The sequence below is a fragment of the Gopherus flavomarginatus genome, chromosome 2 (assembly GCF_025201925.1).
Source record: "Gopherus flavomarginatus isolate rGopFla2 chromosome 2, rGopFla2.mat.asm, whole genome shotgun sequence".
In the NCBI taxonomy this organism is placed as follows: domain Eukaryota; kingdom Metazoa; phylum Chordata; order Testudines; family Testudinidae; genus Gopherus; species Gopherus flavomarginatus.
In genome coordinates this window covers 234519938-234542062 of record NC_066618.1, presented here as the reverse complement: position 1 = coordinate 234542062, position 22125 = coordinate 234519938, and the positions used below count along the sequence as shown (strand labels likewise).

At 39.6% G+C, this 22125-nt stretch overlaps 1 protein-coding gene across 3 annotated transcripts in view; it reads right to left on the bottom strand.

Annotated features, from left to right (window-relative positions):
- CHD7 (chromodomain helicase DNA binding protein 7) overlaps positions 1-22125 on the bottom strand; it is a 188790-nt gene that overhangs the window by 60445 nt on the left and 106220 nt on the right. For all 3 annotated transcript variants that reach the window (XM_050938872.1, XM_050938874.1, XM_050938873.1), the window contains one exon: positions 6761-7191. In XM_050938872.1, the coding sequence (XP_050794829.1) occupies positions 6761-7191 (431 nt within the window). The remainder of the gene's footprint in view (positions 1-6760; positions 7192-22125) is intronic.

Genomic DNA, 22125 nt, shown 5'->3' with positions numbered 1-22125 from the left:
AGCACCTGCTCTTTTGGCTGGATGCCACTGACTAAAGCCATCTGCTTCTCTCAATCAGCTTTCAAACATTCTCAACACCTGCGCTGCAGCGTTTTGTGGTTTCTTTTATCAAATCAGTGCAAAACTGCTTCCAAAACTTTACATATTTCTCAAATTTGTTTAAATCAAAGGTAAGCTTGTCAGGGAGTTGAACCATTGCCAGGTAAAGTAAGTTGACAGGCTAGTGCTTTTCACTGGTGACCTCTATAAATCAGAGCAAAGCATACAATTTAATTTAGTAGTAGTTACTATGCCCTGGGTGCACGATCACATATGAATAACAGGCTTAATGTCCTGAAGAACAGAATAGCCCAGGTTTGATAAAATATCAATTTGCTGAAAGACAAGAAAGTGCTAATGATTCTCTATCTGCCCTTCCTAAGAATGCTCTATGGAATGTCCACAAATTGTTCAAGTCATACAGCATCTCCAAATGCTTATCACACAGGAAGATTCAGACAAAGAACATGCATCCCAGTGAGGTACTTGTAGCGGATTTAACTACACAAAGATTTCTTTCTGAACTCTATTAGACCTTCTTAGTAACAGCAGAAGGTGTGAGCTAAACACCTTCATATGTGCCTTTTATGACCTACATATATAAGCTGTGCTTCAACTCCCGCAAGTCTCTCTTAGTAATAGGAGACATGTACCAAGTAATTTAGACAGGATTTCAAATCATCCTCATGCCATGGCTGCTGAAAGCAGGTACATATAAAAGTACTATTCACGTGTGTGTGTGTGTGTGTGGGGGGGAGAATAATCTAAATTGCTTTATTACAGCAATTTTTCTACAAGTCCTATATTTGGCTTTAGTGAACAAGTAAACTGCAGATTCCGTTGTTTAATAATTTCAATTATTTTTTTAAAATCTATCCACTATATCACTTAGAAGAGAAAGAGTGAAGGAAACTACAAAAGCAACAAGGCTCAGTCTCTGAACTGAATGAGGATTTGCATTCACACTATAGTCATGCTGCAGGCCCACTAGGAGGTGACTTCACCTGGTGGGTGGGAACAAACACTTCCTGAAGCTGTCAACAATCTTGCTTTCCTCTCCATGGTTCACAAATCAGGTGCAATGTTCATAACTACTAAGTGGATCCCTTACAACCTGCTTTGCTTCCTAACTAGTTAAATCCATCTGCTAATAAAAAACAAATCCCATTCAGAGTTTAGATACTTCAGGTATTTAGGGCCCAACTTTTAGATGCAGGTGCCTAAAGTTAGATGCCTAAAGACAAATTTAGGTATCTAAAACCAATGTTAGACAGCTAAAAACTGACTGATGCCTTAGAAGCCTGTATTAAATATCAATATGTACAGGATGGTATTTCCTAATTTTTTGGAATAAACTCAAGATGAGATAGGCTATTTGTACATATTTAGGTCATAGGCACAAGATCTCACAGGCTAAGTGGTTCCAGGCACCAAACAGAATGCATCAACCTGGCACAGTTTAAAACAAACAAAAATAAAAACAAAAATCAGAATTTGCTGTTAAAAATAGCCCTTTTATTTAAAGCACACACACCACCAGGCATAATTTCAGATTCCATGATTCGGAATCCGATATCCAATACTAACTTTGTGTTGAATGTTCTTATTCCTTAAGGCAGCATATCATACCATCCCATATAAAATCACTAGCAGCATAACCATCAGAATGACAATGGGGGACAACAATAATAAAAGAAATACAGCACGAGAGGAAAAAAGTGTGACAACAAGGAAGAAAGAATTAAAGTTGGAGACAATGTGCATCCCAACAAAATAAGCTTTTTGTCAGTCAGACAACAAACACCACCAGAAGAGCCAGGTCAATGCATCACAAACTGGGATTGCTGAATCATGCAACTTGAAAGTATCAAAAAACAGTGTGGCAGGCTCCGAAGGATTGAGCAGGGAGGTCAACTAGTTCTTGTTATAAAGGTACTCAGTTGAGTTATTTAATCTGATCGGGGATTACTAACTGGTCCGTTTATTCATTAGTGTAATGTAAAAGTGTGTCAAGGTTGACCAAAAACATTAGATGGGTACTCTTATTGTCATCTAAAAATCCAAATAAATAAATCCTATGGTTAAAATTCTGATCCCTTTCTTTTTTCATTTGTGGAACACTAGCCCACAGACAAATTTCTAAAATAAACCCTGCAATAAAAGGAAAACCTGAAAAAATTAACATGCAACCACTTGCCCTGGAAAATGAATTTAGCAAACAACCCTGTCCCACAGTTAGTTCTGCTCCCAGTCCACCTGACAACAGAGTAGGGGAGCGGCATGCCAACCCGAAGTACTGCAGGCATGCACTCAAGAAAAGTGGATGAGTCTTGTGACTGGTTCTCTGCTTATGTGCTGCAAGCAGAAGAGGAATCAGGGTGCCCTGCAGGGATGAATGATCTTCTCTCCCATTTCTGGTGGAGATGGAAGTCTGTTTCCATCCTCTATAGGTGAGAATGTTGCATTAACACCACCCCATTCCAGTAGCTTTGGACTGCAGGAAGGAGAGAGGAGCTTCATCCCAGAAGGCAATAAGTTAGATATACACAATAATTCAGAATTTAGTAAACACTCATTAGTCAAGGTGATACAAAAGACAAGAGTTCCCCTGGCAGGGTCCAAGAGCTCTGAGGGTGAAAAAAACCAATGGTTCCTTTTATTCATAAGCAGGATGCTGCCCTAGACTCCATCTTTATTATGGCTTTTTGCTTAGGTTTAGTCCTCCTGATAACAGGTATAGAGAAAGCTTTAAAACACAAATCCTCCCAAACTTAACTGTGTCCCTTGCACAGGGCCAGGGCCCAGGGCAGGCTCCAGGCACCAGGTCAGCAAGCAGGTGCTCGGGGCAGCCAAGGGGAAGGGCCGGCACGTCGGGCTCTTGAGCGGTGGGTCCATCAGTCCCTCTTGGAGGGAAGGACCTGCTGCAGAAGAAGAAAGTGGCACGGTGGAGCTGGCCCTGCAGAGGGCTGTTTAGCAATACAAATATAAAGAGTCAGGGGGCTTTGTTACAACATGGTTATCTCGTGCCCAGCTCAAGATACTGGCCGGATGAATGGGCCAACTATGTCCCATAACTGGCTAAAGGCTTGGGTCTAGGTTAAAGTGTCCACACTAGAATTGTTAACCACGTTGTAACTGGGTCACAAACAACCATGTAATAACCAAGTCATCTGACTCTCATACTGCACCTTATGTGACTGCCTTAAGAGAGCTGCATGGACTTTAGGAGCAGATACAGGACATTTCAGAAGTGCACATTTCCCATTTCCCCATCTTCCTCAAAACTAATGGATGGATTCCTGTAGACAGAGACAGACGGACAAAACTTACTACTTCCTCTCCCTCAAATGCTGGCACTGACAAAATTTCTGTACAGCCTGGGATTCAGTGTAACATTTTCTAAAAGCTTTTAGAAAAACCAAAAAGCTTTTCAGATGTTTTATACTCAGTTGAAATAACTAATAGAAAAAATGGCAGTAGGGATGAACAAAATTTCTTTAAGTAACCTGGGCTACCCGACTAAAAAGGAAAACTGGCAGACTTAAGTGACCCACAACCTTTGGCACACATGTAGTCAATATACTGAAAGGATGTTTTTGGATACTATCTGATCTGTACTCAGGGCTCAAAATTTTGCACTGTCTCAAAAGTACTATCTGGCTACAGTGATCTTGAACTGATTTCTTGAGAGGGCAGGGGGGCTTCATTTCTTCCAGACGCCATTTCTGTGTATCGTTTTACTATTGCTTTTTTAGGGCCAGGCTACCAGCCACAGGAAGTTAAACCATGCCATCCTAGTCTATGGACTTGCTTTACAAAAGTACCAACTGTACAGTGAAGTTCATTTTTGAAGTATTTTGAAGTTTCCTAGATTTCTGGGGTGCCACTGGAAATGTATTTCACAAGAGCACTACAAAAGTCAACTTTTCTTATTCAGCTGTTTGTTCACCATGTGATTACGGTGTATCTCAACCACACAGCTTACACATTTCTTCAAGGCTTACTCCTAAGAAAGGAGGAGGGGCGATTCCAAGATTCTTCTATATTTTCATGGTCAATAAGAGGATTACATGGCTAGTTAATTCTGATGTGCTGTTTTAATAAAAGTATGCATATTCATTAGAATAATCTGCTACTTTAGTGTATTTTGCCCATTTTATAATTGAATTAAATTCATTTTTTCATCCTCTCACTTCAGTGGTAGTTTCTCTCTCTGCCTGTGTACGTCTACACAGAGATACTTTTTTAACAATCCAGTAAAAGGGGTTACCCTTTTCCAACCGAATTTGATTAATGGAAATGCCTCATTTTGTATGTAGAAAGAGACACCGCTGATTGTCTCTGAATTTTCTCTCACTTCAAACACTTATTCCATCCCCTAAGAAAATGGCTTTTTACATAAAACTCAAGTCAGTTTATTTGAGGTTGAAAGTAACTAGTATCACATATAAACTTTCCAAAATGCAAAATTGGCACTACTGTAATCCAATGCCTAGGAGCAAGCTACTATGACAGTATAACAAGCACTAACATAACCAAAACACCCCATCACCTTCAGCACTACATATTCAATTTATGTAATTATCCTTTGCCACTCAGAATTTACATTTAGTTACATTCATTTTAGTCATCTCTGCTATTGTGATGTTATATCCTTCCTAGTGGAGTAGCACTATAGCAAGACCAAGATACATCACGTCAGATTCCTTTGACCATCTGAAGCACTATGGCTCAGATTATTGGTTTATCCTGTTGATTCACTTAAAACTGATTCAATTACCAATGTTACTGGACAGATTTCCCAGCCTTTGTATGGCAAAAGCAGGCAAATATCTTTCAGAGAAGTCATATTCCTTATTAATCTGTTACACACCCCACCCAAGTCAGCAGGTTCTTCGACAAGGTTTACCTCCCAGATACTGAAGCTATCAAAGCAAACAAACTGGACTTGAAAAGTACATTTGGCAATGATGAATCAAGACTGTGACTGACTGGGCAAGTACACTTTCCTTGAACAGTCTGGCCTATTGGGGTAAGAGGCTGCAAGTGTTGTTCATGCTCCCAGGTACATTTTTCCCACTGAGTGGGAAGAAGAGCACTTTGCAGCTATGAAAAGTATTACAAAATTCACCCTTCCAATTACAAGGGGTACTGCAAAGGGAGGAGGAAAGAGAATAAAGTCCCGCCCTCTCCACCCCCATAGGCATGCAAGAGAACAGCTCTGTTCCCTGGAAGGAGAGAGTCTACTCCCCTGCCCCCAAAGTGCTGTCCCATGACTCCACTTGGGGTGACCTGCACAGACTTATCAGCCTGGGTTATGTGGCATCTCAAATGTTGAGGCCTGATATCAATCTCAATTCATAGGAAACGACATATATTTTGGAACCAAATTCTTTCTAACCTTGGTTTGTTAAGCATTATTAAATTCTTAAAGATTGTCTGTAGAAACTATATTCATAGCACCTAGTTCAAAAGGTTTGCAGTGAGAAGCGTTTTTCAAATAAATCTCGTGTCTTTCACTTCTTGATGTAGAAATGGTTGGGTGAGACCTATCTTATGGTGAGAGGTTGATTTAGATAATCACAATAGTTCTTTCCCTTTGTGGCCTTTTAAAAAAAAAAATCTCACAAAACCCAAAAACTATGAATATCCTGTCCCCATGCAAACAGTTAATCTTTTCATTGAGCTGATACAGTCCTCTAGTTTCAAAAGGATACAGTGGGAAAGCTGTTCAGTCCAGTACCTAGATTCAGTAACATGTAACCGAAAATTAAAAACTACTGTACGTATAAACCCATCATTTCAGCAATCTAGAACATTATATATAACATTTTGTAAATTATAAGTAGGTTCAACAGTACTGGAAAGCTAATAAAGCTTTTACGGTACCTTTCACCCTGCCAACTTATACAGAATTTTCAATAACACACTAGTTTTGCTATCCACCCAAAGAACCTTTCATTCTTACTAGAAGTCCATAATATCTGAGCTTCATTCATCCATATATCTGTATCAAAGAATTAAACAGTAACCAGCCTTGCAGAACACATGCAAATCAGATTTGTTAATCAAAATGTTTTTAATCTTAATACAAATGGATTCTGCAAACTGATTTGGATTAACCAGGTCTGGCTATGCTTCCATCTGGAAGTTATATATTTTCTTACATTAGCCACTTCTTGAAAAACAGATTCAGATGTTTGGAACAGGTTCAGAACAGTTGTAAGAAATTTTAGATACAAACGAAAAAATCAGTTTTAATGTCTTTTTCCCCTCTCAGTTTTCTCAGTGAACATTTGTACTCATGATAGTCAGGGGTGGAGGAAACGGGGGCGGGGAGGTGGTTTGCTTTGGAATGACTGTACAGTACGGCGATTTGATCTCTTATATTGCCTACTAGGATTTTAACCCTGATCCTAAAAAGAATCACAATATCAAGTGGAGATAATTCTCCTATTGCAACTACTAGGAAACAGGGCTAGAGAAGCTACAATTTTTGTATCAGCATAACTATTTCACTTCGGGCTGTGTGGATTTTTTGCCCTCCCCCCTTTAAGAAAAGGCAAAATAGTTAAAATTGGTATAATCTCTAGCCAACAAAATGTTTCCCCCCATTCTTTTTTGCATTATTTTTTTTAAAATTCCATGAATACACACAGTACATTATTTTTGTTTTGAACGCCAACTTATCACATACCCAAAGAGATATTTCCTGACCTACCTTGTCTTTTTGCTAGTCTTGGGTTTTGGTGTGGCATTTTTTGCTTTCTTTTCCTTTGGCTCTTTGGGAGGCTTGGGGGTTTTGGGAGGCTTGGGTTCCTTAGGCTCCTTCTTTTCCTTGGGTTCTTTAGGATCCTTCGGTTCCTTTTTTGACTTGGGCTTTTTCTTTTTCTTTTTCTCTTCCTGGGAGCAATCCAATGAGTTCCTGGTTTGATCCTGGCTGTCAAGACCACCAGGAAAATCTTCCTTACCAAAACCTTTACTGGGACCCTCTGCAAGAATGTGATTGTTTTTCTTTTTCTTCTTCTTTTGCTGAGGCTGTTGTTCAATCGATGGCAAGTAATCATCATTTTTCACTAGCTGGGTATTCAGTCCACTAACCTGAGTCATATCCGGCACTGGTTTCTCTACAAAGGGCTCCGATGGAGAATGCTAAGAAATACAAATAGGCATTAAATTAGTATAGCATAATAAAAACACACACATTTGTTGTCTATAAAATTGTTTACTTAGAGCTCTATATTTTAGGGCTGAGAGGTCATGGAGGGAGACAGGAGAAAACAGAAGGTAACGTTAATTGGTAACATTTCAAACAAATATTGTACAATAATTCTAAGCACTGCTACGCTGCTTTAAGGTTGTGGCAGAACAGCTATAAAGTACTGAATATTGCAAGTATAAAATTCTTCACGACTAAAAAAAATATATATAAAAAGGTATAAATCCACAACAACATTTCATACATCAAATAAAATTAATTTAGACTTAAAAATGAAAAGATAAGGCAGACATTGAACTCATCCCGCCAACCAGCTGTTTTATTTAGCCTGACCATATGAAGCTCGGGAATATATTCTTGGGGGCTGGGGAGTTGGAGGGAGGGGGGCAGCAGCAGCATAAGCTGGGTGGTGTAACAGCAGAGCCCCTTCCCTGGTGGCATGATGGAGGGGCAGCAAGGCCAAATTTGGGTGCCATTATGACTTTGGTGTCAGCAGGGCCTCATGTGCGATCTCTACCTCCACTCTGCTCCCCTTCAACACAGGCTTCAACTTCATCCCACGCCACCTAACTCTGGTTACTTCCTATGCTTGGTGGAGGGTGGGGAGTTAAGGCCCTGGCTGAAACCTCACTGGCTTTCAGCTCCCAAATCATCAATGGGTAGGCATGCTGATGAGGCAGTAGAAATTTTACTAAAAGACTGCGTGCCTCAGCAATCTGGCTCAACCTTTAATTTTTTGGAGGGAGGGAGGTTGTTTTCTGTATGGCCTGACAAAGGGGTTTTTAGTGGATTTTATGGACCTCTGCTGTCCTAAAGTTGTTCATCTCTGAAATAAAGGTTATTTATATAAGACTTTCCCATATTCTGGTAACAGCTATTTTGTATGCTTAATCTGGGACTTTTGTCATCTGAAAACAAGTATTAACTTTGGCTTCTATACATACAACTGGAAAATTAATAGGACACAATCACAGGGTGCATTTACACAAGAGAACTGCATTGGTGCCATTTACACTAGTGCATACATTACATCAACATTTTGACCAACATCCCAAGGACTGAACTGAGGACCTCTAGAGCTAAGAGCATGATCTTTTACAGCATATGCTAAAGAGCCATGGTTCTCTAGGCGGGGTTGCAATGGACTCTTATCCTCTGCAGATCAGGCACACAGTAGGACTAATTCAAAAACATCCATGCTGTTCTGAATTAATGGCTCCCAATCCTGCTGGAAAGGTATAACAAGTGGGGTTCCGCAGGGGTCTGTTTTGGGACTGGCTCTGTTCAATATCTTCATCAACGATTTAGATGTTGGCATAGAAAGTATGCTTATTAAGTTTGCAGACGATACCAAACTGGGAGGGATTGCAACTGCTTTGGAGGACAGGGTCAAAATTCAAAATGATCTGGACAAATTGGAGAAATGGTCTGAGGTAAACAGGATGAAGTTCAATAAAGATAAATGCAAAATGCTCAACTTAGGAAGGAACAATCAGTTTCACACATACAGAATGGGAAGAGACTGTCTAGGAAGGAGTATAGCAGAAAGAGATCTAGGGGTCATAGTGGACCACAAGCTTAATATGAGTCAACAGTGTGATACTGTTGCAAAAAAAGCAAACGTGATTCTGGGATGCATTAACAGGTGTGTTGTAAACAAACACAAGAAGTCATTCTTCTGCTTTACTCTGCGCTGGTTAGGCCTCAACTGGAGTATTGTGTCCAGTTCTGGGCACCGCATTTCAAGAAAGATGTGGAGAAATTGGAGAGGGTCCAGAGAAGAGCAACAAGAATGATTAAAGGTCTTGAGAACATGACCTATGAAGGAAGGCTGAAGGAATTGGGTTTGTTTAGTTTGGAAAAGAGAAGACAGAGGGGACATGATAGCAGTTTTCAGGTATCTAAAAGGGTGTCATCAGGAGGAGGGAGAAAACTTGTTCACCTTAGCCTCCAATGATAGAAGAAGCAATGGGCTTAAACTGCAGCAAGGGAGATTTAGGTTGGACATTAGGAAAAAGTTCCTAACTGTCAGGGTAGTTAAACACTGGAATAGATTGCCTAGGGAAGTCGTGGAATCTCCATCTCTGGAGATATTTAAGAGTAGGTTAGATAAATGTCTATTAGGGATGGTCTAGACAGTATTTGGTCCTGCCGTGAGGGCAGGGGACTGGACTCGATGACCTCTCGAGGTCCCTTCCAGTCCTAGAGTCTATGAGTATGCCCAGTGTACCATATTCTCGCACTGCCTATGTGTTATACATATCCAGAAATGGGCTAACTTTTTGACCCAAGGGCCACATCTGGGTATGGAAGTTGTATGGTGGGCCATGAATGCCAATGAAATTGGGGGTTGGGGTGCAGGATGGGATGAGGGCTTCGGCTGGGGGTGTGGGCTCTGCGGTGGGGCTGGGGATGAAGGGCTGGGAGCGCAGAAGGCTGCTCCGGGCTGAGACTGAGGAGTTCAGCAGATGGGAGAGGGATCAGGGCTCGGGCAGAGGGTTTGGGGCACGGGAGGGGGTCAGGGGCGCAAGCTTACCTCAAGCAGCTCCCAGAGGCAGCGGCATCTCCCCCTGGCTCCTATGCGGAGGTGCACAGACGGCTCTGTGCACTGCCCTGTCTGCAGGTGCTGCCCCGCAGCTCCCTGGCCAATGGGAGCTGCAGGGGCAGCACTTGGGGCAGGGACAGTGTGCAGAGCCCCCTGGCTGCCCCTTCGCATAGGAGCTGAAGAGGGGACATGTTGCTGCTTCTGGGAGCCAAATGGAGTGGAGCAAGCCCTTGATCCCACTCCTCGGCAGGAGCTCGAGGGCTGGATTAAAATGTCTGGAGGGCGGATGCGGATCCTGGGCCGTAGTTTGCCCACTCTGTATGTGTCCCACAGTTCCTGGCATGACCGTCTGGAGCAAGTACAGAATGTCTTCATCTACTTTTCTTTTTGTTTTGTTCCACTCAGTGCTTTAGATAGTTCTGCCCTACAAAACTATCCACACAAATGCTATGAAGACAAGGAGTTATGTCATGCCATGGCATCACGCCATCAGTGCAGATGCAACTAGCTTCCCTCCACACCCATGGGATCTCCTACTAGATCAGCTCAGAGTTCGATCATCCAGAGTTTGCTATGACACTACTGAGGATGTAAGGAGCAATATTACTGCTTTTCCCTATATTACTTTTACAACTTTGTATTTTGTTGTGTAGTTTGCCTTCCCTATTTCTTTTTGGGTTTTGTTTCATTGAATTGTTTTCCCTCAAGATGAGGGAATGAGATGACAGGCCTGATTCCAGACGGAAGAGGGCCCTACACCAGGCTTTTCCTGAGGTCCAGCCTTTTGGAAGACAGGGATCACTGAGCCATGGAAAAGTATGGGACAATAAGTAGTGAGGTGGATATTTCTTCTGGGGGACAAGCAGCCTTGTGTAACTGTATGTAATGTCATTTTTTCTTTGAGATGCTGGGTGTGTTTCAGAGTTGCAACTGTTTGACTGCAATTCCAACACTGGTCTGCCATTTAAGTAGTGGTAAAGGTGTGAACTGTCTAGTGCGTGTATGTGTGTGTATACACACACACACACACACACACACAGTTTATTACCCATCAGGACCTAATATGTGACAAATGCATGTGGACCTATGGTATGTTACAGTTTTGTCAGGAGTCTAAATTATGGATAGCATGCCAAATTTTCCTAATATAGACACCTTTTATTTTGTCATCCAAGTTTTTCTATTTCAGGGTTTTAATTCCCCGTGGCTGTTAGAATAAGCTGCTGAATGTAAATCCAAGTAGTTCTGTCCTAGCAGCTATATGTACACTCAGAATATTCAGCACTTATCCTATTAATGGCCTACCATTGCATTAAGTATCCACAGAAACACTAGCATAGACCGGGGGAGGTATTTTTCCCCTCATTGTAGATACAACTAGTGCCTCTGCTGCAGATCACAACTTTCCAAAGTAGCTGCAATGAAATTACCAAAAATATCACTTTCACTCTACTGATGCTTGGGAAAGCCTTAGACATCACCTCATAGGAAATGGAACTATTAATGGCAGAGAACTGAGGAGAGGGTTGAAGAGAGGGGAAAGGGACTGGGAGACAGAAGACCAAGGTTCTATTCTTGGCTACAACAATGACTTGAAGAGAATTGCCCATGGTCACACAGCATCTATTAGACTAAGTTCTTTGGTGTAGGGAATGTCTCAAGTATTTGTTGAAATAGAGCCCCAGATCTCAGTACAGACCTCTAGTTACTATTGTAATAGTGATGAGGAAGGGGATTTTCTGCTACAGCAGGAGAAAGGGATGGTTGAGAGATAAACTAAACTCATTCTTCCAAGATTAAGAGAAAACGGCAGGGCAGGTTGTTTCAAATTTATCAGACACTTTACTGATAGTGGCCAATATAAAACATGGCATCCCTAAACATAGTCCAGGATGACACGTGGGAATTACCACATCAGACCATTCATGTGGTCCATATAGTCCTGAATCTGACTGTAGAAACAGATACTTCAGAGGAAGGTGCAAACAACCTGAAGTTAGGCAGATGTGCCTGCACATTAGGTCTCCTCCTAAATCCCTGTGGGAGATTGGCTTCCACCCTGAAGCATGAGGTTTAATATTTCTTCCAAAAATCTCTGTTCACATTAGTGATAACTATTATTGATACAAATAGCTATTATAAGTTATTACTCACACAAGTGTCCAATTTTATTTTATTTATTTTTTTTAACTCCGCAAAATTTCTGGCCTCAGTATCACCATTTCACAATGATTTCCACAGTTTAATTACATATGTGAAACAAATATTTCCTTTTATCAGTTTTGAATTTGTCACTTTAATTTATTTGAATATCCCCTTGTACTTGTGTTTGAGACAAAAACAGAAGCTCTTGATCTACCTTCTAATGCCATTCATTATTTTATGTACTTTTATCATTTCATCTTATTCATCTCCTCTCTGAAAAATAGTAAAATTACCAAAGTCTTATATAGTGCTCTTCATCCATAGCTCTCAAAGCGTTTTACAAAGGAATAACCCCACTCTTACCAATCTTTGAACCTTCTAAGTTTGCCCCCCTTTTTTTGGAAAAAAAGATAAGCAACCATTTCTGCACACAGCATTCGATGTTAGGTTACACTCCATCAACTTAGACAAAAGTATTACAATAGTCCCCATATTATTCTCCATTATATACCTATCCTAAAACCTTGTTTAACTGCAACTGCACATTGAGTCAAGGTTTTCACTCAGCTGCCCACAATGGCACTCAGATCCTTTTCCTGAATGATACAGTGAATTTAGAACCCTGTAAGGTATACGAGTAATTCAAATTTTTCCCTCCATTGCAAAGTAAATGAACAATCTGCTTTCCATTTTCCCAGGAAACTAGGGTTGTGAACACTCCTCCTAGGCTTTCTTCCAGGTTGCTGCCTTTGGATATCATCACAAAGACTTTCTTTTAAATCACACTTTAGATAGTAGATTGAGTTGTACTATCCAGACAACAAATGTCCAAGCCCTTGAAACATCCTTGCTTATTTTTTTGCCACTTGATTGCTTTTAGAACTGCTCTTAGTCTAGACAATTAAACTCTATTAAATCAGTTTCATTGGTAGATATTCAGAGCTTCTGGTTTTGGTTCCAATGCCAAGGGGAAATATTTGTTTAAAAATGCTGTGTTGGAATTTTAAAAACAGACATTTCTATTGATCTTAAGTTTTGAAAAAGCTAAAATATCTAATTTTGGAGCCAAATTAGAGTTTTTATTTTAAAAATGATTCACAAGGAATTTAAAAAAAAATGCCTAGCAGCCAGACAAGCCACTAACATTAACAGCTTCAATAAAGTCTTTTCAATGCGTCTGCTCAATGAGCTACAAGACTGAGGATGTTTAAATTTTAGCCACTTTTCAAAATGTGCCTGTGAAGCCAAGTTCACAGGATTGATCCACTGATTTCAAAATGAAAGTTATTTTATTTTTGTGTGCATGCATGCGCACACATTTTCATGACTTTTTGTGCAATCCAAAAATATACCTGCCTCACCTTGCCTCTCCATCTCCTGAAAGATTTTTAATCTTTTGGAAAAAGTCAATCTAGAAATGGCAAGATTTAGAACAGACCAGTAAAAACCAGGATATTTGAAGTTGAGGCTCACATTCTCTGCAATTTTCCCCATGCACAATGGTGCAAAAATGACTGGTATTGCTGTCACAAATTTAACTTTTCTGCCTCATGTCAAGACTTTACATTAAAATATTTAAAATATTGTTCCCCATCTCATTCCTTTCTTAAGAACTTCTCAAAACTACAGTGAATTAAGTTTTGTAAGATGTCAACCTGTAGACTTTCATGTTCTTTCAGTCCCACTCACTACCTCAAAAAAGCATATACCCAATTTATATATTTCATGCACAAATTACGTATGAAATTGGAAAGCCAAAAATCTAAAAAAATTATACCAACTCCTATTCACAATACTGGGTTATTGAGAATTAAAAATAGGTATCCCAGTTCAACAAAATAAAATACCTTATACATTTAAACATTTCTATATTGCTAGAAATTTTCATTCACATACCTCAAAAGCATACATTAGTGAAACAGCCTATGCCTGCTCTAATTAGTTTTCAGTTCATATTACTTCTGTCTCATTTTACTTTGCAAATGTTTTAGTTTAAAAATTATATCAACATGATCTTAATTTTTAGCATTATACTTTTCAAAAGTGGGTGTGATAAAGTCTAATTTTCTGCGCATTTTGGGTTAATATGTTTGCACTGAACTTGATAACCCTGACTGACAGCCCCACATTGCTCCCTAGTGCGAAGATGTGTAGGAGCAGCACAAATCTGAGAGGGGGCCGAGAGATCAGAGGCAGCATGAAGGAGGCATTTCTCCACCCTAAAACTGTTGTCTGAATTGTTTTTTTAAAACAGGGTTGAGAAGAGAAGGAAGGTAGGACAGGTTACCACCAGTAAATATTGACTTAAACCTATCATAGGGATTTATTTCAAATAGTTCTTCATCTTTATATCTACATTGGATTAACTACAGTTACAGGGTCTCAATTTCCAGTGACAGAACCCTGTTTTCCATTTATAAAACATTACAAAACTGTATGTACTACATACTTTTACAAAAAGATTGAAAACTTACTTGCACACTTTAGAACACATATCATCCACCCCCCCCCCACTGCTTTTAGTAATGAATGAGGCCATAATTTAGCATCTTGTTACAGAATTTAATCTTCCACATGAAAGAAAACAGTAAAGACTAAATACAAATAAGTATTAATCCTGCCTGTTTGATATGCAGGCAGAATTATTTTTGGTACTATTTGAAATAAGGTGAAAAAGGTGCTCAGAAATATTGCAGTGTTTGCTAGATCCACATCTCCTTAAATCTTTTAGAGAAAAGCTGTTTTTGTAAACATTTAACAAAGAACAGATGGCCCGTTTTAATCATGTGAAAAAAACCTGGAGCTCACATTAATACTCCTACAACAGACTACTGGGTCTAGTCACCTCCCTAACCAGCGGTACTGTCTTCAGTAATGCCATTTAATTTTACTATGGACATTTTCTCATCAATTTCCACTGCTTGACAGTTAATCAATGTCATTAAAATTCAATATGACCATGCAGGACATTGCTAAAATCTTGTTTATTAGAGCAAATGTGGAGATTCTCAAATCTTCAAAGATTTTAAAAACACAATTTATTAAACAATAACTTGACACTCAAAAATTGCCTTTGATAGCAAAATGTTTTCATAAAATTAAAGCCCAGCCATATTTGACACAAATTTCACACAAATATGGTATTTATTTCAGAAAATTCTTCGGATCTGTACAATCTCACCCCGGGAGTTCACATTTATTTATTTTTTAATTTGCAAACAAACATCTGATGCTCAAAAGATTTAATAAATTAAAAGTAAAGAAGCTTGTGCGCCATGGATGTTTACACATTTAGATCCAAACTCATTTTCTACTGCTCAGAAAAGATGGATGGCTCAAATGCGGCCTGTTACGTAAAGTGGTAGGATGGACAGGATGCAGAATTAATCCAATGACTGTTAGTGTGAGCGAAGGGGGGAGGAAATAGTGGGGAATTAAGGAGGAGACAATCTTTCTGTTGCTTGAACAAGGATTGAAACAACGTGAACTACACTTAAGTAGTGATAGCAGGTGAGTGTCAGTTCCCTGGCAGAGGAGCCTCTTGAGATATTGAGCTTTTCAGCTCTACAGTAAGAGCAGCAGAGTATGTGACTTGACTCAGCTAACTTTGTCAGATATAAACACCAGAATTAAAAAAATCCCTATTTACTCTGACAGCTTAGAAATCCCATTTTAATTTGCATCAGGTGCTCTTCTAGATGACTCCAGGAGCCCCTTCAGACTCTATGAAGCACATCTAGGGTAACCACATTTTATTTACCCTTTTGGTCTCTTATCTGTTAACAATGGCGTATAACTTGAGAAGAAATGTCCAATTAGTTTCCTGACTCCAAAATCTGAACTGCTCTCAACACCAGCCCCAAATTACAGGACAATATGATACAGATCCAAACTTTTCGGTTTAAGCAAATTACTGCTGAATACTTTTCCTCAATAACAAGTATAATTTTGATAAGTTTTATCTCCTCCATCTAACAGATAAGCAGATTCTCTTCAGAAAGATGCAGACAGCATCCAGTGACTGAATTCAGACCTCTTTTTAAAGAGGTGGCAGTAGGGCCAAGAGGTTAGACAACAGGAGACAGCAGCAACACATCGGGAAAATAGAGTTCTGTATAAGGCCAGGGCCCTACCAAATTAGCAGACGTGAAAAATGCATCACGGACCATGAAATCCGGTCTCCTCCGTGAAATCTGGTTTTTGTGTACTTTTATCCTATACTATACAAATTTCACGGGGGAGACCAGTGTTTCTCAAACTGGGGGTTCTGACTCAAAAGGGGGTCAGCAGGTTATTGTAGGAGGTTGCAGTAATGGCATCCTTACTTCTGTACTGCCTTCAGAGATGGGTGGCTGGAGAGCAGTGGTGCTGGCCAGATGTTCAGCTCTGAAGGCAGCATCCCGCCAGCAGCAGTACAGAAGTAAGGGTGACAACATCATACCATGCCACCCTTACTTCTGCGCTTCTGCCTTCAAAGCTGGACGGCTGCAGGCCCAGCTCTGAAAGCAGAAGCGCAGAAATATCGGTGGGAATACCATACCATGCCACCCTTACTTCTGTGTTGCTGCTGGCGGCAGAGCTGCCTTAACAGCTAGGTGCCCGGCCAGCAGCTGCTGCTCTCCATCCACCCAGCTCTGAAGGCAGCACAGAAGCAAGGTTGGTAATACTATGATCTCCCCTACAATATCTGTTCCCCCCCCCAACCTCTTTTGGATCAGGACCCCTACAGTTACAACATTGCAAAATTTCAGATTTAAGTATCTGAAATCATGACATGACTATTCTAAAAATCCTCTGACACTGAAATTGGTCAAAATGGACCGTGAATTTGGTAGGGCCCTAACCATGGAGGTTAGTCATTAGTAGGTTCAAGCTCAATGGCAAGGTCGTCAGGGAGATTAAGTCTCCACATACAATATATGCCCCATTCCCATCACTTTGAATCCCTTCATTAGCTTCTCATCTTTTACTGAATTAAATTCATGCTCTTAGTCTTTACTTACCTGTACTAGGCCCTATAGGACTTTTTACCTAAATATCTATGCTCATTTTCTTTTACCGCCCCTCTCACTCCATATGCTGTTCTTAAAACTTTCACCCTCCTGACTCCTTTGCCTTCATACCACTCGGGTTTTGGGCCTTCTTTCATGCTGCTCCCTACCATCTTGAACATGCTCAGGCCTAGTCAACACTAGCAAAAACAGTAATAGCAATAGTCCAGATGCAAAACTGGAAGAATCAGAAGACAGGGCTCACCACTATGTGTTTGTCAACTCTGCAACTGAAGGTGTGCTTGGAGCTGGAGCATGCATACCCGTGCTAGCTATAATCCAGCAAATGAAGCTAAAAATAGTGGTGTAGAACCAGCACTGCGGGCTGCGCAAGCCTGACCAGAACCCTCAATACGTACCGTCATTACTAGATCCCACACTTGGATCAATGTCACCATGTCTTCATTCCTATTTTTAGCTGCACTAGTTAAACATACTATGAGAATGTTTACATGAGCTGCAATCACACCCTTGATTTCAACACAGACACACCCATAAAGTCTTAATCAACTACTAGTACAGATGCACCAGTGCTGGAATATGGGTACAGACTCACTGTCATCCAGCAAGACTATTCTTCCTTCTTTAAATCCCTCTGTGCAACCTCTCTTCAAATAATCCTTCCTCATTCTCATCTGCTCCTAAACCACCATCTTAAATTTAACTGCAAGATCTTTTGGAGCAAGGGTAAATCTGATAATACATAAGTGTTCAGGCAAAATAGCATTATTCATTGCCATTCACTTACAAGATACAATAGTAGTAAGACCTCAAATACTTGCCATAGTTAATATTTCAGGCTACAGGGTGACAGCTGATTTAATCTGCTACAAACTAATTTTTTCAGAGGTCCCTTTTACAATAAGGAAAAGCCAAAACTTTTTGAGAACAATAATTCTGAAGAGTTTCCATGTTTTCTTTAAATACTGTAAAGAAGGTTAACGTATTATAAACTATTTTACAAATGGGCAGGGTAATAATTAATCTTGAAAATCTTTAAATTAGTTTTGTAAATCTGGGGACACATTGCCATGTCTCATTAACACCTTTTGAACAAGAAATAGTGTTAACAGGCCACTTCACCTAAACAATTTATTCAATCTTGTATTTAGCTATGACATTCTGAGTACCTTTCCCAGACCTGAAGAAGAGCTCTGTGTAGCTTGAAAGCTTGTCTCTCTCATCAACAAAGTTGGTCCAATAAAAGATATCGCACCCCACTTTGTCTCTCATATATCCTGGGGCCAACACGGCTACAACATCACAGCATATAACAGTTATTAGTCATTTTTCCCAGGGAAATACTTCAACAAAAAACGTGGGTGTTCTTTAAATGCCATTTTATTTTTAAAGCAATTTTTTGATCCCCTATGACTAATTATAAGGATCTATTCTGAAAAGGAGAAACTGATTGAATATAAAATGGGAAGTAGTAAAACTAGCTATACACAAAATTCTGTCAAGATGCCCAAAGTAAACTGAAAAACAGAAAATTAGTTTTGCTAACTTAAACTAATCTTAGGTGTTTTATAACTGGTACAAAATTTTTCAGACAAATTACTTTCAAGTTGACAGTGTCCTAAAGATCATGAGAGAATGATTAGAACTGTCCTCCAATAGGCCCCAGTTCTATATTCTTGGGCTATCATTGCAAGAGCACATTCACCCACTATTTAGCTGAGCTGAAGATACAACCCAATCACGGTTTAGATGTGTCATCACCGCAACAAGCTGATAATTCCCCCCATTACAGTGTTGACAGCCAGTGGAAAGAATTCAAGGAAATTAGTTGCGTTTGCAAATGATCCCCAAACAAGGAAGCATGTGGATACATTTTGCAGTAGTTGGATGTAGCAACATTTGCTTTGATACTTGTCTGGAGCCCTGGGAGTTACAATTCCTAAATTGTGGTCTGTGAAGCACTGAGCACTTGGTGGTGGATATGGAGAGTTGACTAGTCGCATTATATTGACTCTCCTTGCTTGCCACTGAAAGACTTAGAACTGATAGGAGGGGAAACTGACATGAAGAGCAAGAACAGACACTAAAGACAGCTGAATATACACCTACTTTCCAAGCTGCTTTTTCACATAAGCTATTGCAGTAGTTGCCACAGCCATTTTATACATGGGACGTGGGATGGTCCACAAAACAGTTCTATTATGAATTGGTCCACAGTATGAGAGTGTTGGGGACTCCTGGCTTAAGATAGCTGTGCAAGATCACTGCTAAAGAATTTAGGGTGAATTCTACACATTACAAATCTAGCAATGCACACATTCTAACTTGACATGTTTTTCCTATGAATAGAGTAGTCAAAACCGCCCAAGTTAACAGATTTTACCAGCTCTAGTTGTACTGCCATCAACACATGATGGGACAAACTGGACATAGAATTCATCACAGTAATGACCTCAGCTCAACATCTTCACCACCCTGCTAGCAGAGTACTATTTCAAATGGATTGCATTTATCCAACCCATAGTCACCTCTATGAAAGTTCCTGACACCAATTTACAGCACAATGGAAAAGGTTGTACTTCAGTTATCTATGGTCCAAGAGGCAAGAAACATACTAATGAAATTCCCACCCTGCACTTTTCATACTTGTGCCCAAAGAACTCAAACATTAAGCAAAAGGTGGGGGGAAAGGATGGACACACTAAAGGAAGCCTGACACACACAACTAACTCACCATTACTTTTGATCTCATGTCTTTGACGTATGACCTGAGCCAATGGTCTGTTTTTACATGATTTTGGTTATCCGTTTTCTTATAATGTAAGCAGGACTTTTCAGTTGCTCCAACACAAGATCAAAAAGGAGCCTAACACCAGAAAATCCCCCTGGTTGTTCCAACAGTACACATAAACAGAAGGTTTACTCTCAACTTTATTTACAACAGGTGCTGGCTATGCAACTTTTGCTAACCTAATGGAAGTTGCCTGGGTGAATTATCAAACTGCGATTACTCCAGACAAATATTTTGAAGGAATGTTACATAAAACTGAAGAATTTGAAGTAGTTTTGTGGGAAATTCAACACAATAGTTAGGCTGATATTACAAGAAAAAAAATCACACCTATTCACCTTAATGCAAGTGTTCAGAACTAGTGTAAGTTGTTTTGCTATATAATTCCTGGAAATAAGTTGTGTGCTTCTATCTTAGTTGCAAAAGATTGATCTCAGTATAAAACTGAACACAGTAGCTGCAGCAAAATCAAAACCCTTTTGCAGCTATGTCTAGAAACAAGAAAGTTCTTTTGGAAGGATGAGAATTATAATTATATTCTTCTTGCTACCCTCCTACTTCTTCCCCCAACATAAAAATATGTTCTTTCAAGTTAGGCACTGAAGTTCCAGTCTGTAATATATAGCCTAAGTTGGAAGGAGGCAGTTTCAGCATCACATTCATAATCTCGACATGACATTGTAGTCACCGTCAGGCCTTGGTTGGTTTTCTTCTTAAGAACTAGCAGTCTTTACTTAGTATGCTCAACATTTTTATAGCCAGGTTATTGTAATTAATAAATATCCCAATAATTTTTTTTTAATCAAGCAATGCTTCAAATCACTTAAAAGTGTTTTAGAATTGCCCTTGTTCATTCAGGTTCTCGTCCAGCAGTAAAGTTCGCTTCTCCTACCCACATCTTAATTACAGTAGCATATCATAAACATCACCCGGCTTAGTGCAGAGCTGTACTCCAAATACCAACACACAGAGCAGACAAGCCACTAATGTTGATCCTAAAGGATAAATTAGTAAGGTCCATTTATCTTCCCATTTCAAGATGAAATTGGGAAACAAAATTAACCTAGTACACACTGAAAATTAGGAATCCCTTAATATACTAATGTTCCGCCTTTCCTCCCAACCCCAGACAAACAGTTAGGGACAAAACTGCTTAATTAATAGCTACATATGAAATTATACATTCAGAAGACATGGCACTGCTGCTTGTTTAGTGAACTTCTAATTCGGAAAGAATAGTATATACTTGGGCCCAGCTCACTAGTGAAAGCATCATCTAGTGGTTAAAAGCTCAGAATTGGTAGGCCAGGAGATTTGGGTTCTAGTGTCAATTTTGCCATAGACTGACAATTTGGGCAAGTTCTTTTTTTTGCACAGCTGTTTCCCCACCTGTAAAGAACAAGACCACCACCAACCTGACCAGATTAATTCACTGTTTACAAAATGAACCTCTTAGATGAAACATGCTTTAGAAGCTCACGTTCAGACATAAGAATAAAGGTGATGTCTACAAAATGGTTTCAAACAATTCACTTTTAGAATATTGTAAAATTTCTATTAATGATATTATGGAATGAATAATTATTTATACTAGGATTTTGAGTTAAGATTCAGCTTATCTGATTACACATTTTAGTGTTAATATTAGAAGAGGCTCCCAATACCAGTAAGAATCAAGGGAGACGAACATGCTATCACATGCTATGTAGGTAACTGCTAGCTTTTCATCCTAAGAGTTAGGTTCTTTGACTGACTAAATTGATTGGTTTTGAGAAAGTCTGCACAAGAATAGTACATTAACCTACTGGTGCAATAGCAAATGTGGATCCAGTTTACTGGGCCAATGAAAATAGTGTGTGCACAATCTACAAAGGAAGTTTCATGAAATTTGTCACTAAGCATACCTACCAACCACAGTATGAATAAAGAGCAAAACCTTCCCCCTCAGAGGTGTAAGCATATAGCACTATTACAGTAGCCAAGGAACAGGGAAACAGCTTATTGATTTCACCCGTCTCTTAAAATGAATCAAATACTTAACTTTACTGACAGCAGAGTTCAATTACCCTCAACTCATGAAACTTTACTAGAGGTTAGGCAAAGACAGTTTAAGATTTAAAGAGGATAATTATGTCCTTAAACCTCATTCCAGTAGGAGTTACACATGAAACTGAAGCTATTAAAGCAATTAAACATTTTACCAACATTTAAAGGGTCAAAAAAAAAAAAAAAAAAGGGGGAGGATCATTTACCAACCAGAAATATAGTAACACCAGTGTTATGTAGCTGAAGACATCATTGACATAACACTCTTTACAGATGGGGCATTGTTTTAGAACCCTTAGTTTTGATTCGTGAGCGCACACACATTTTT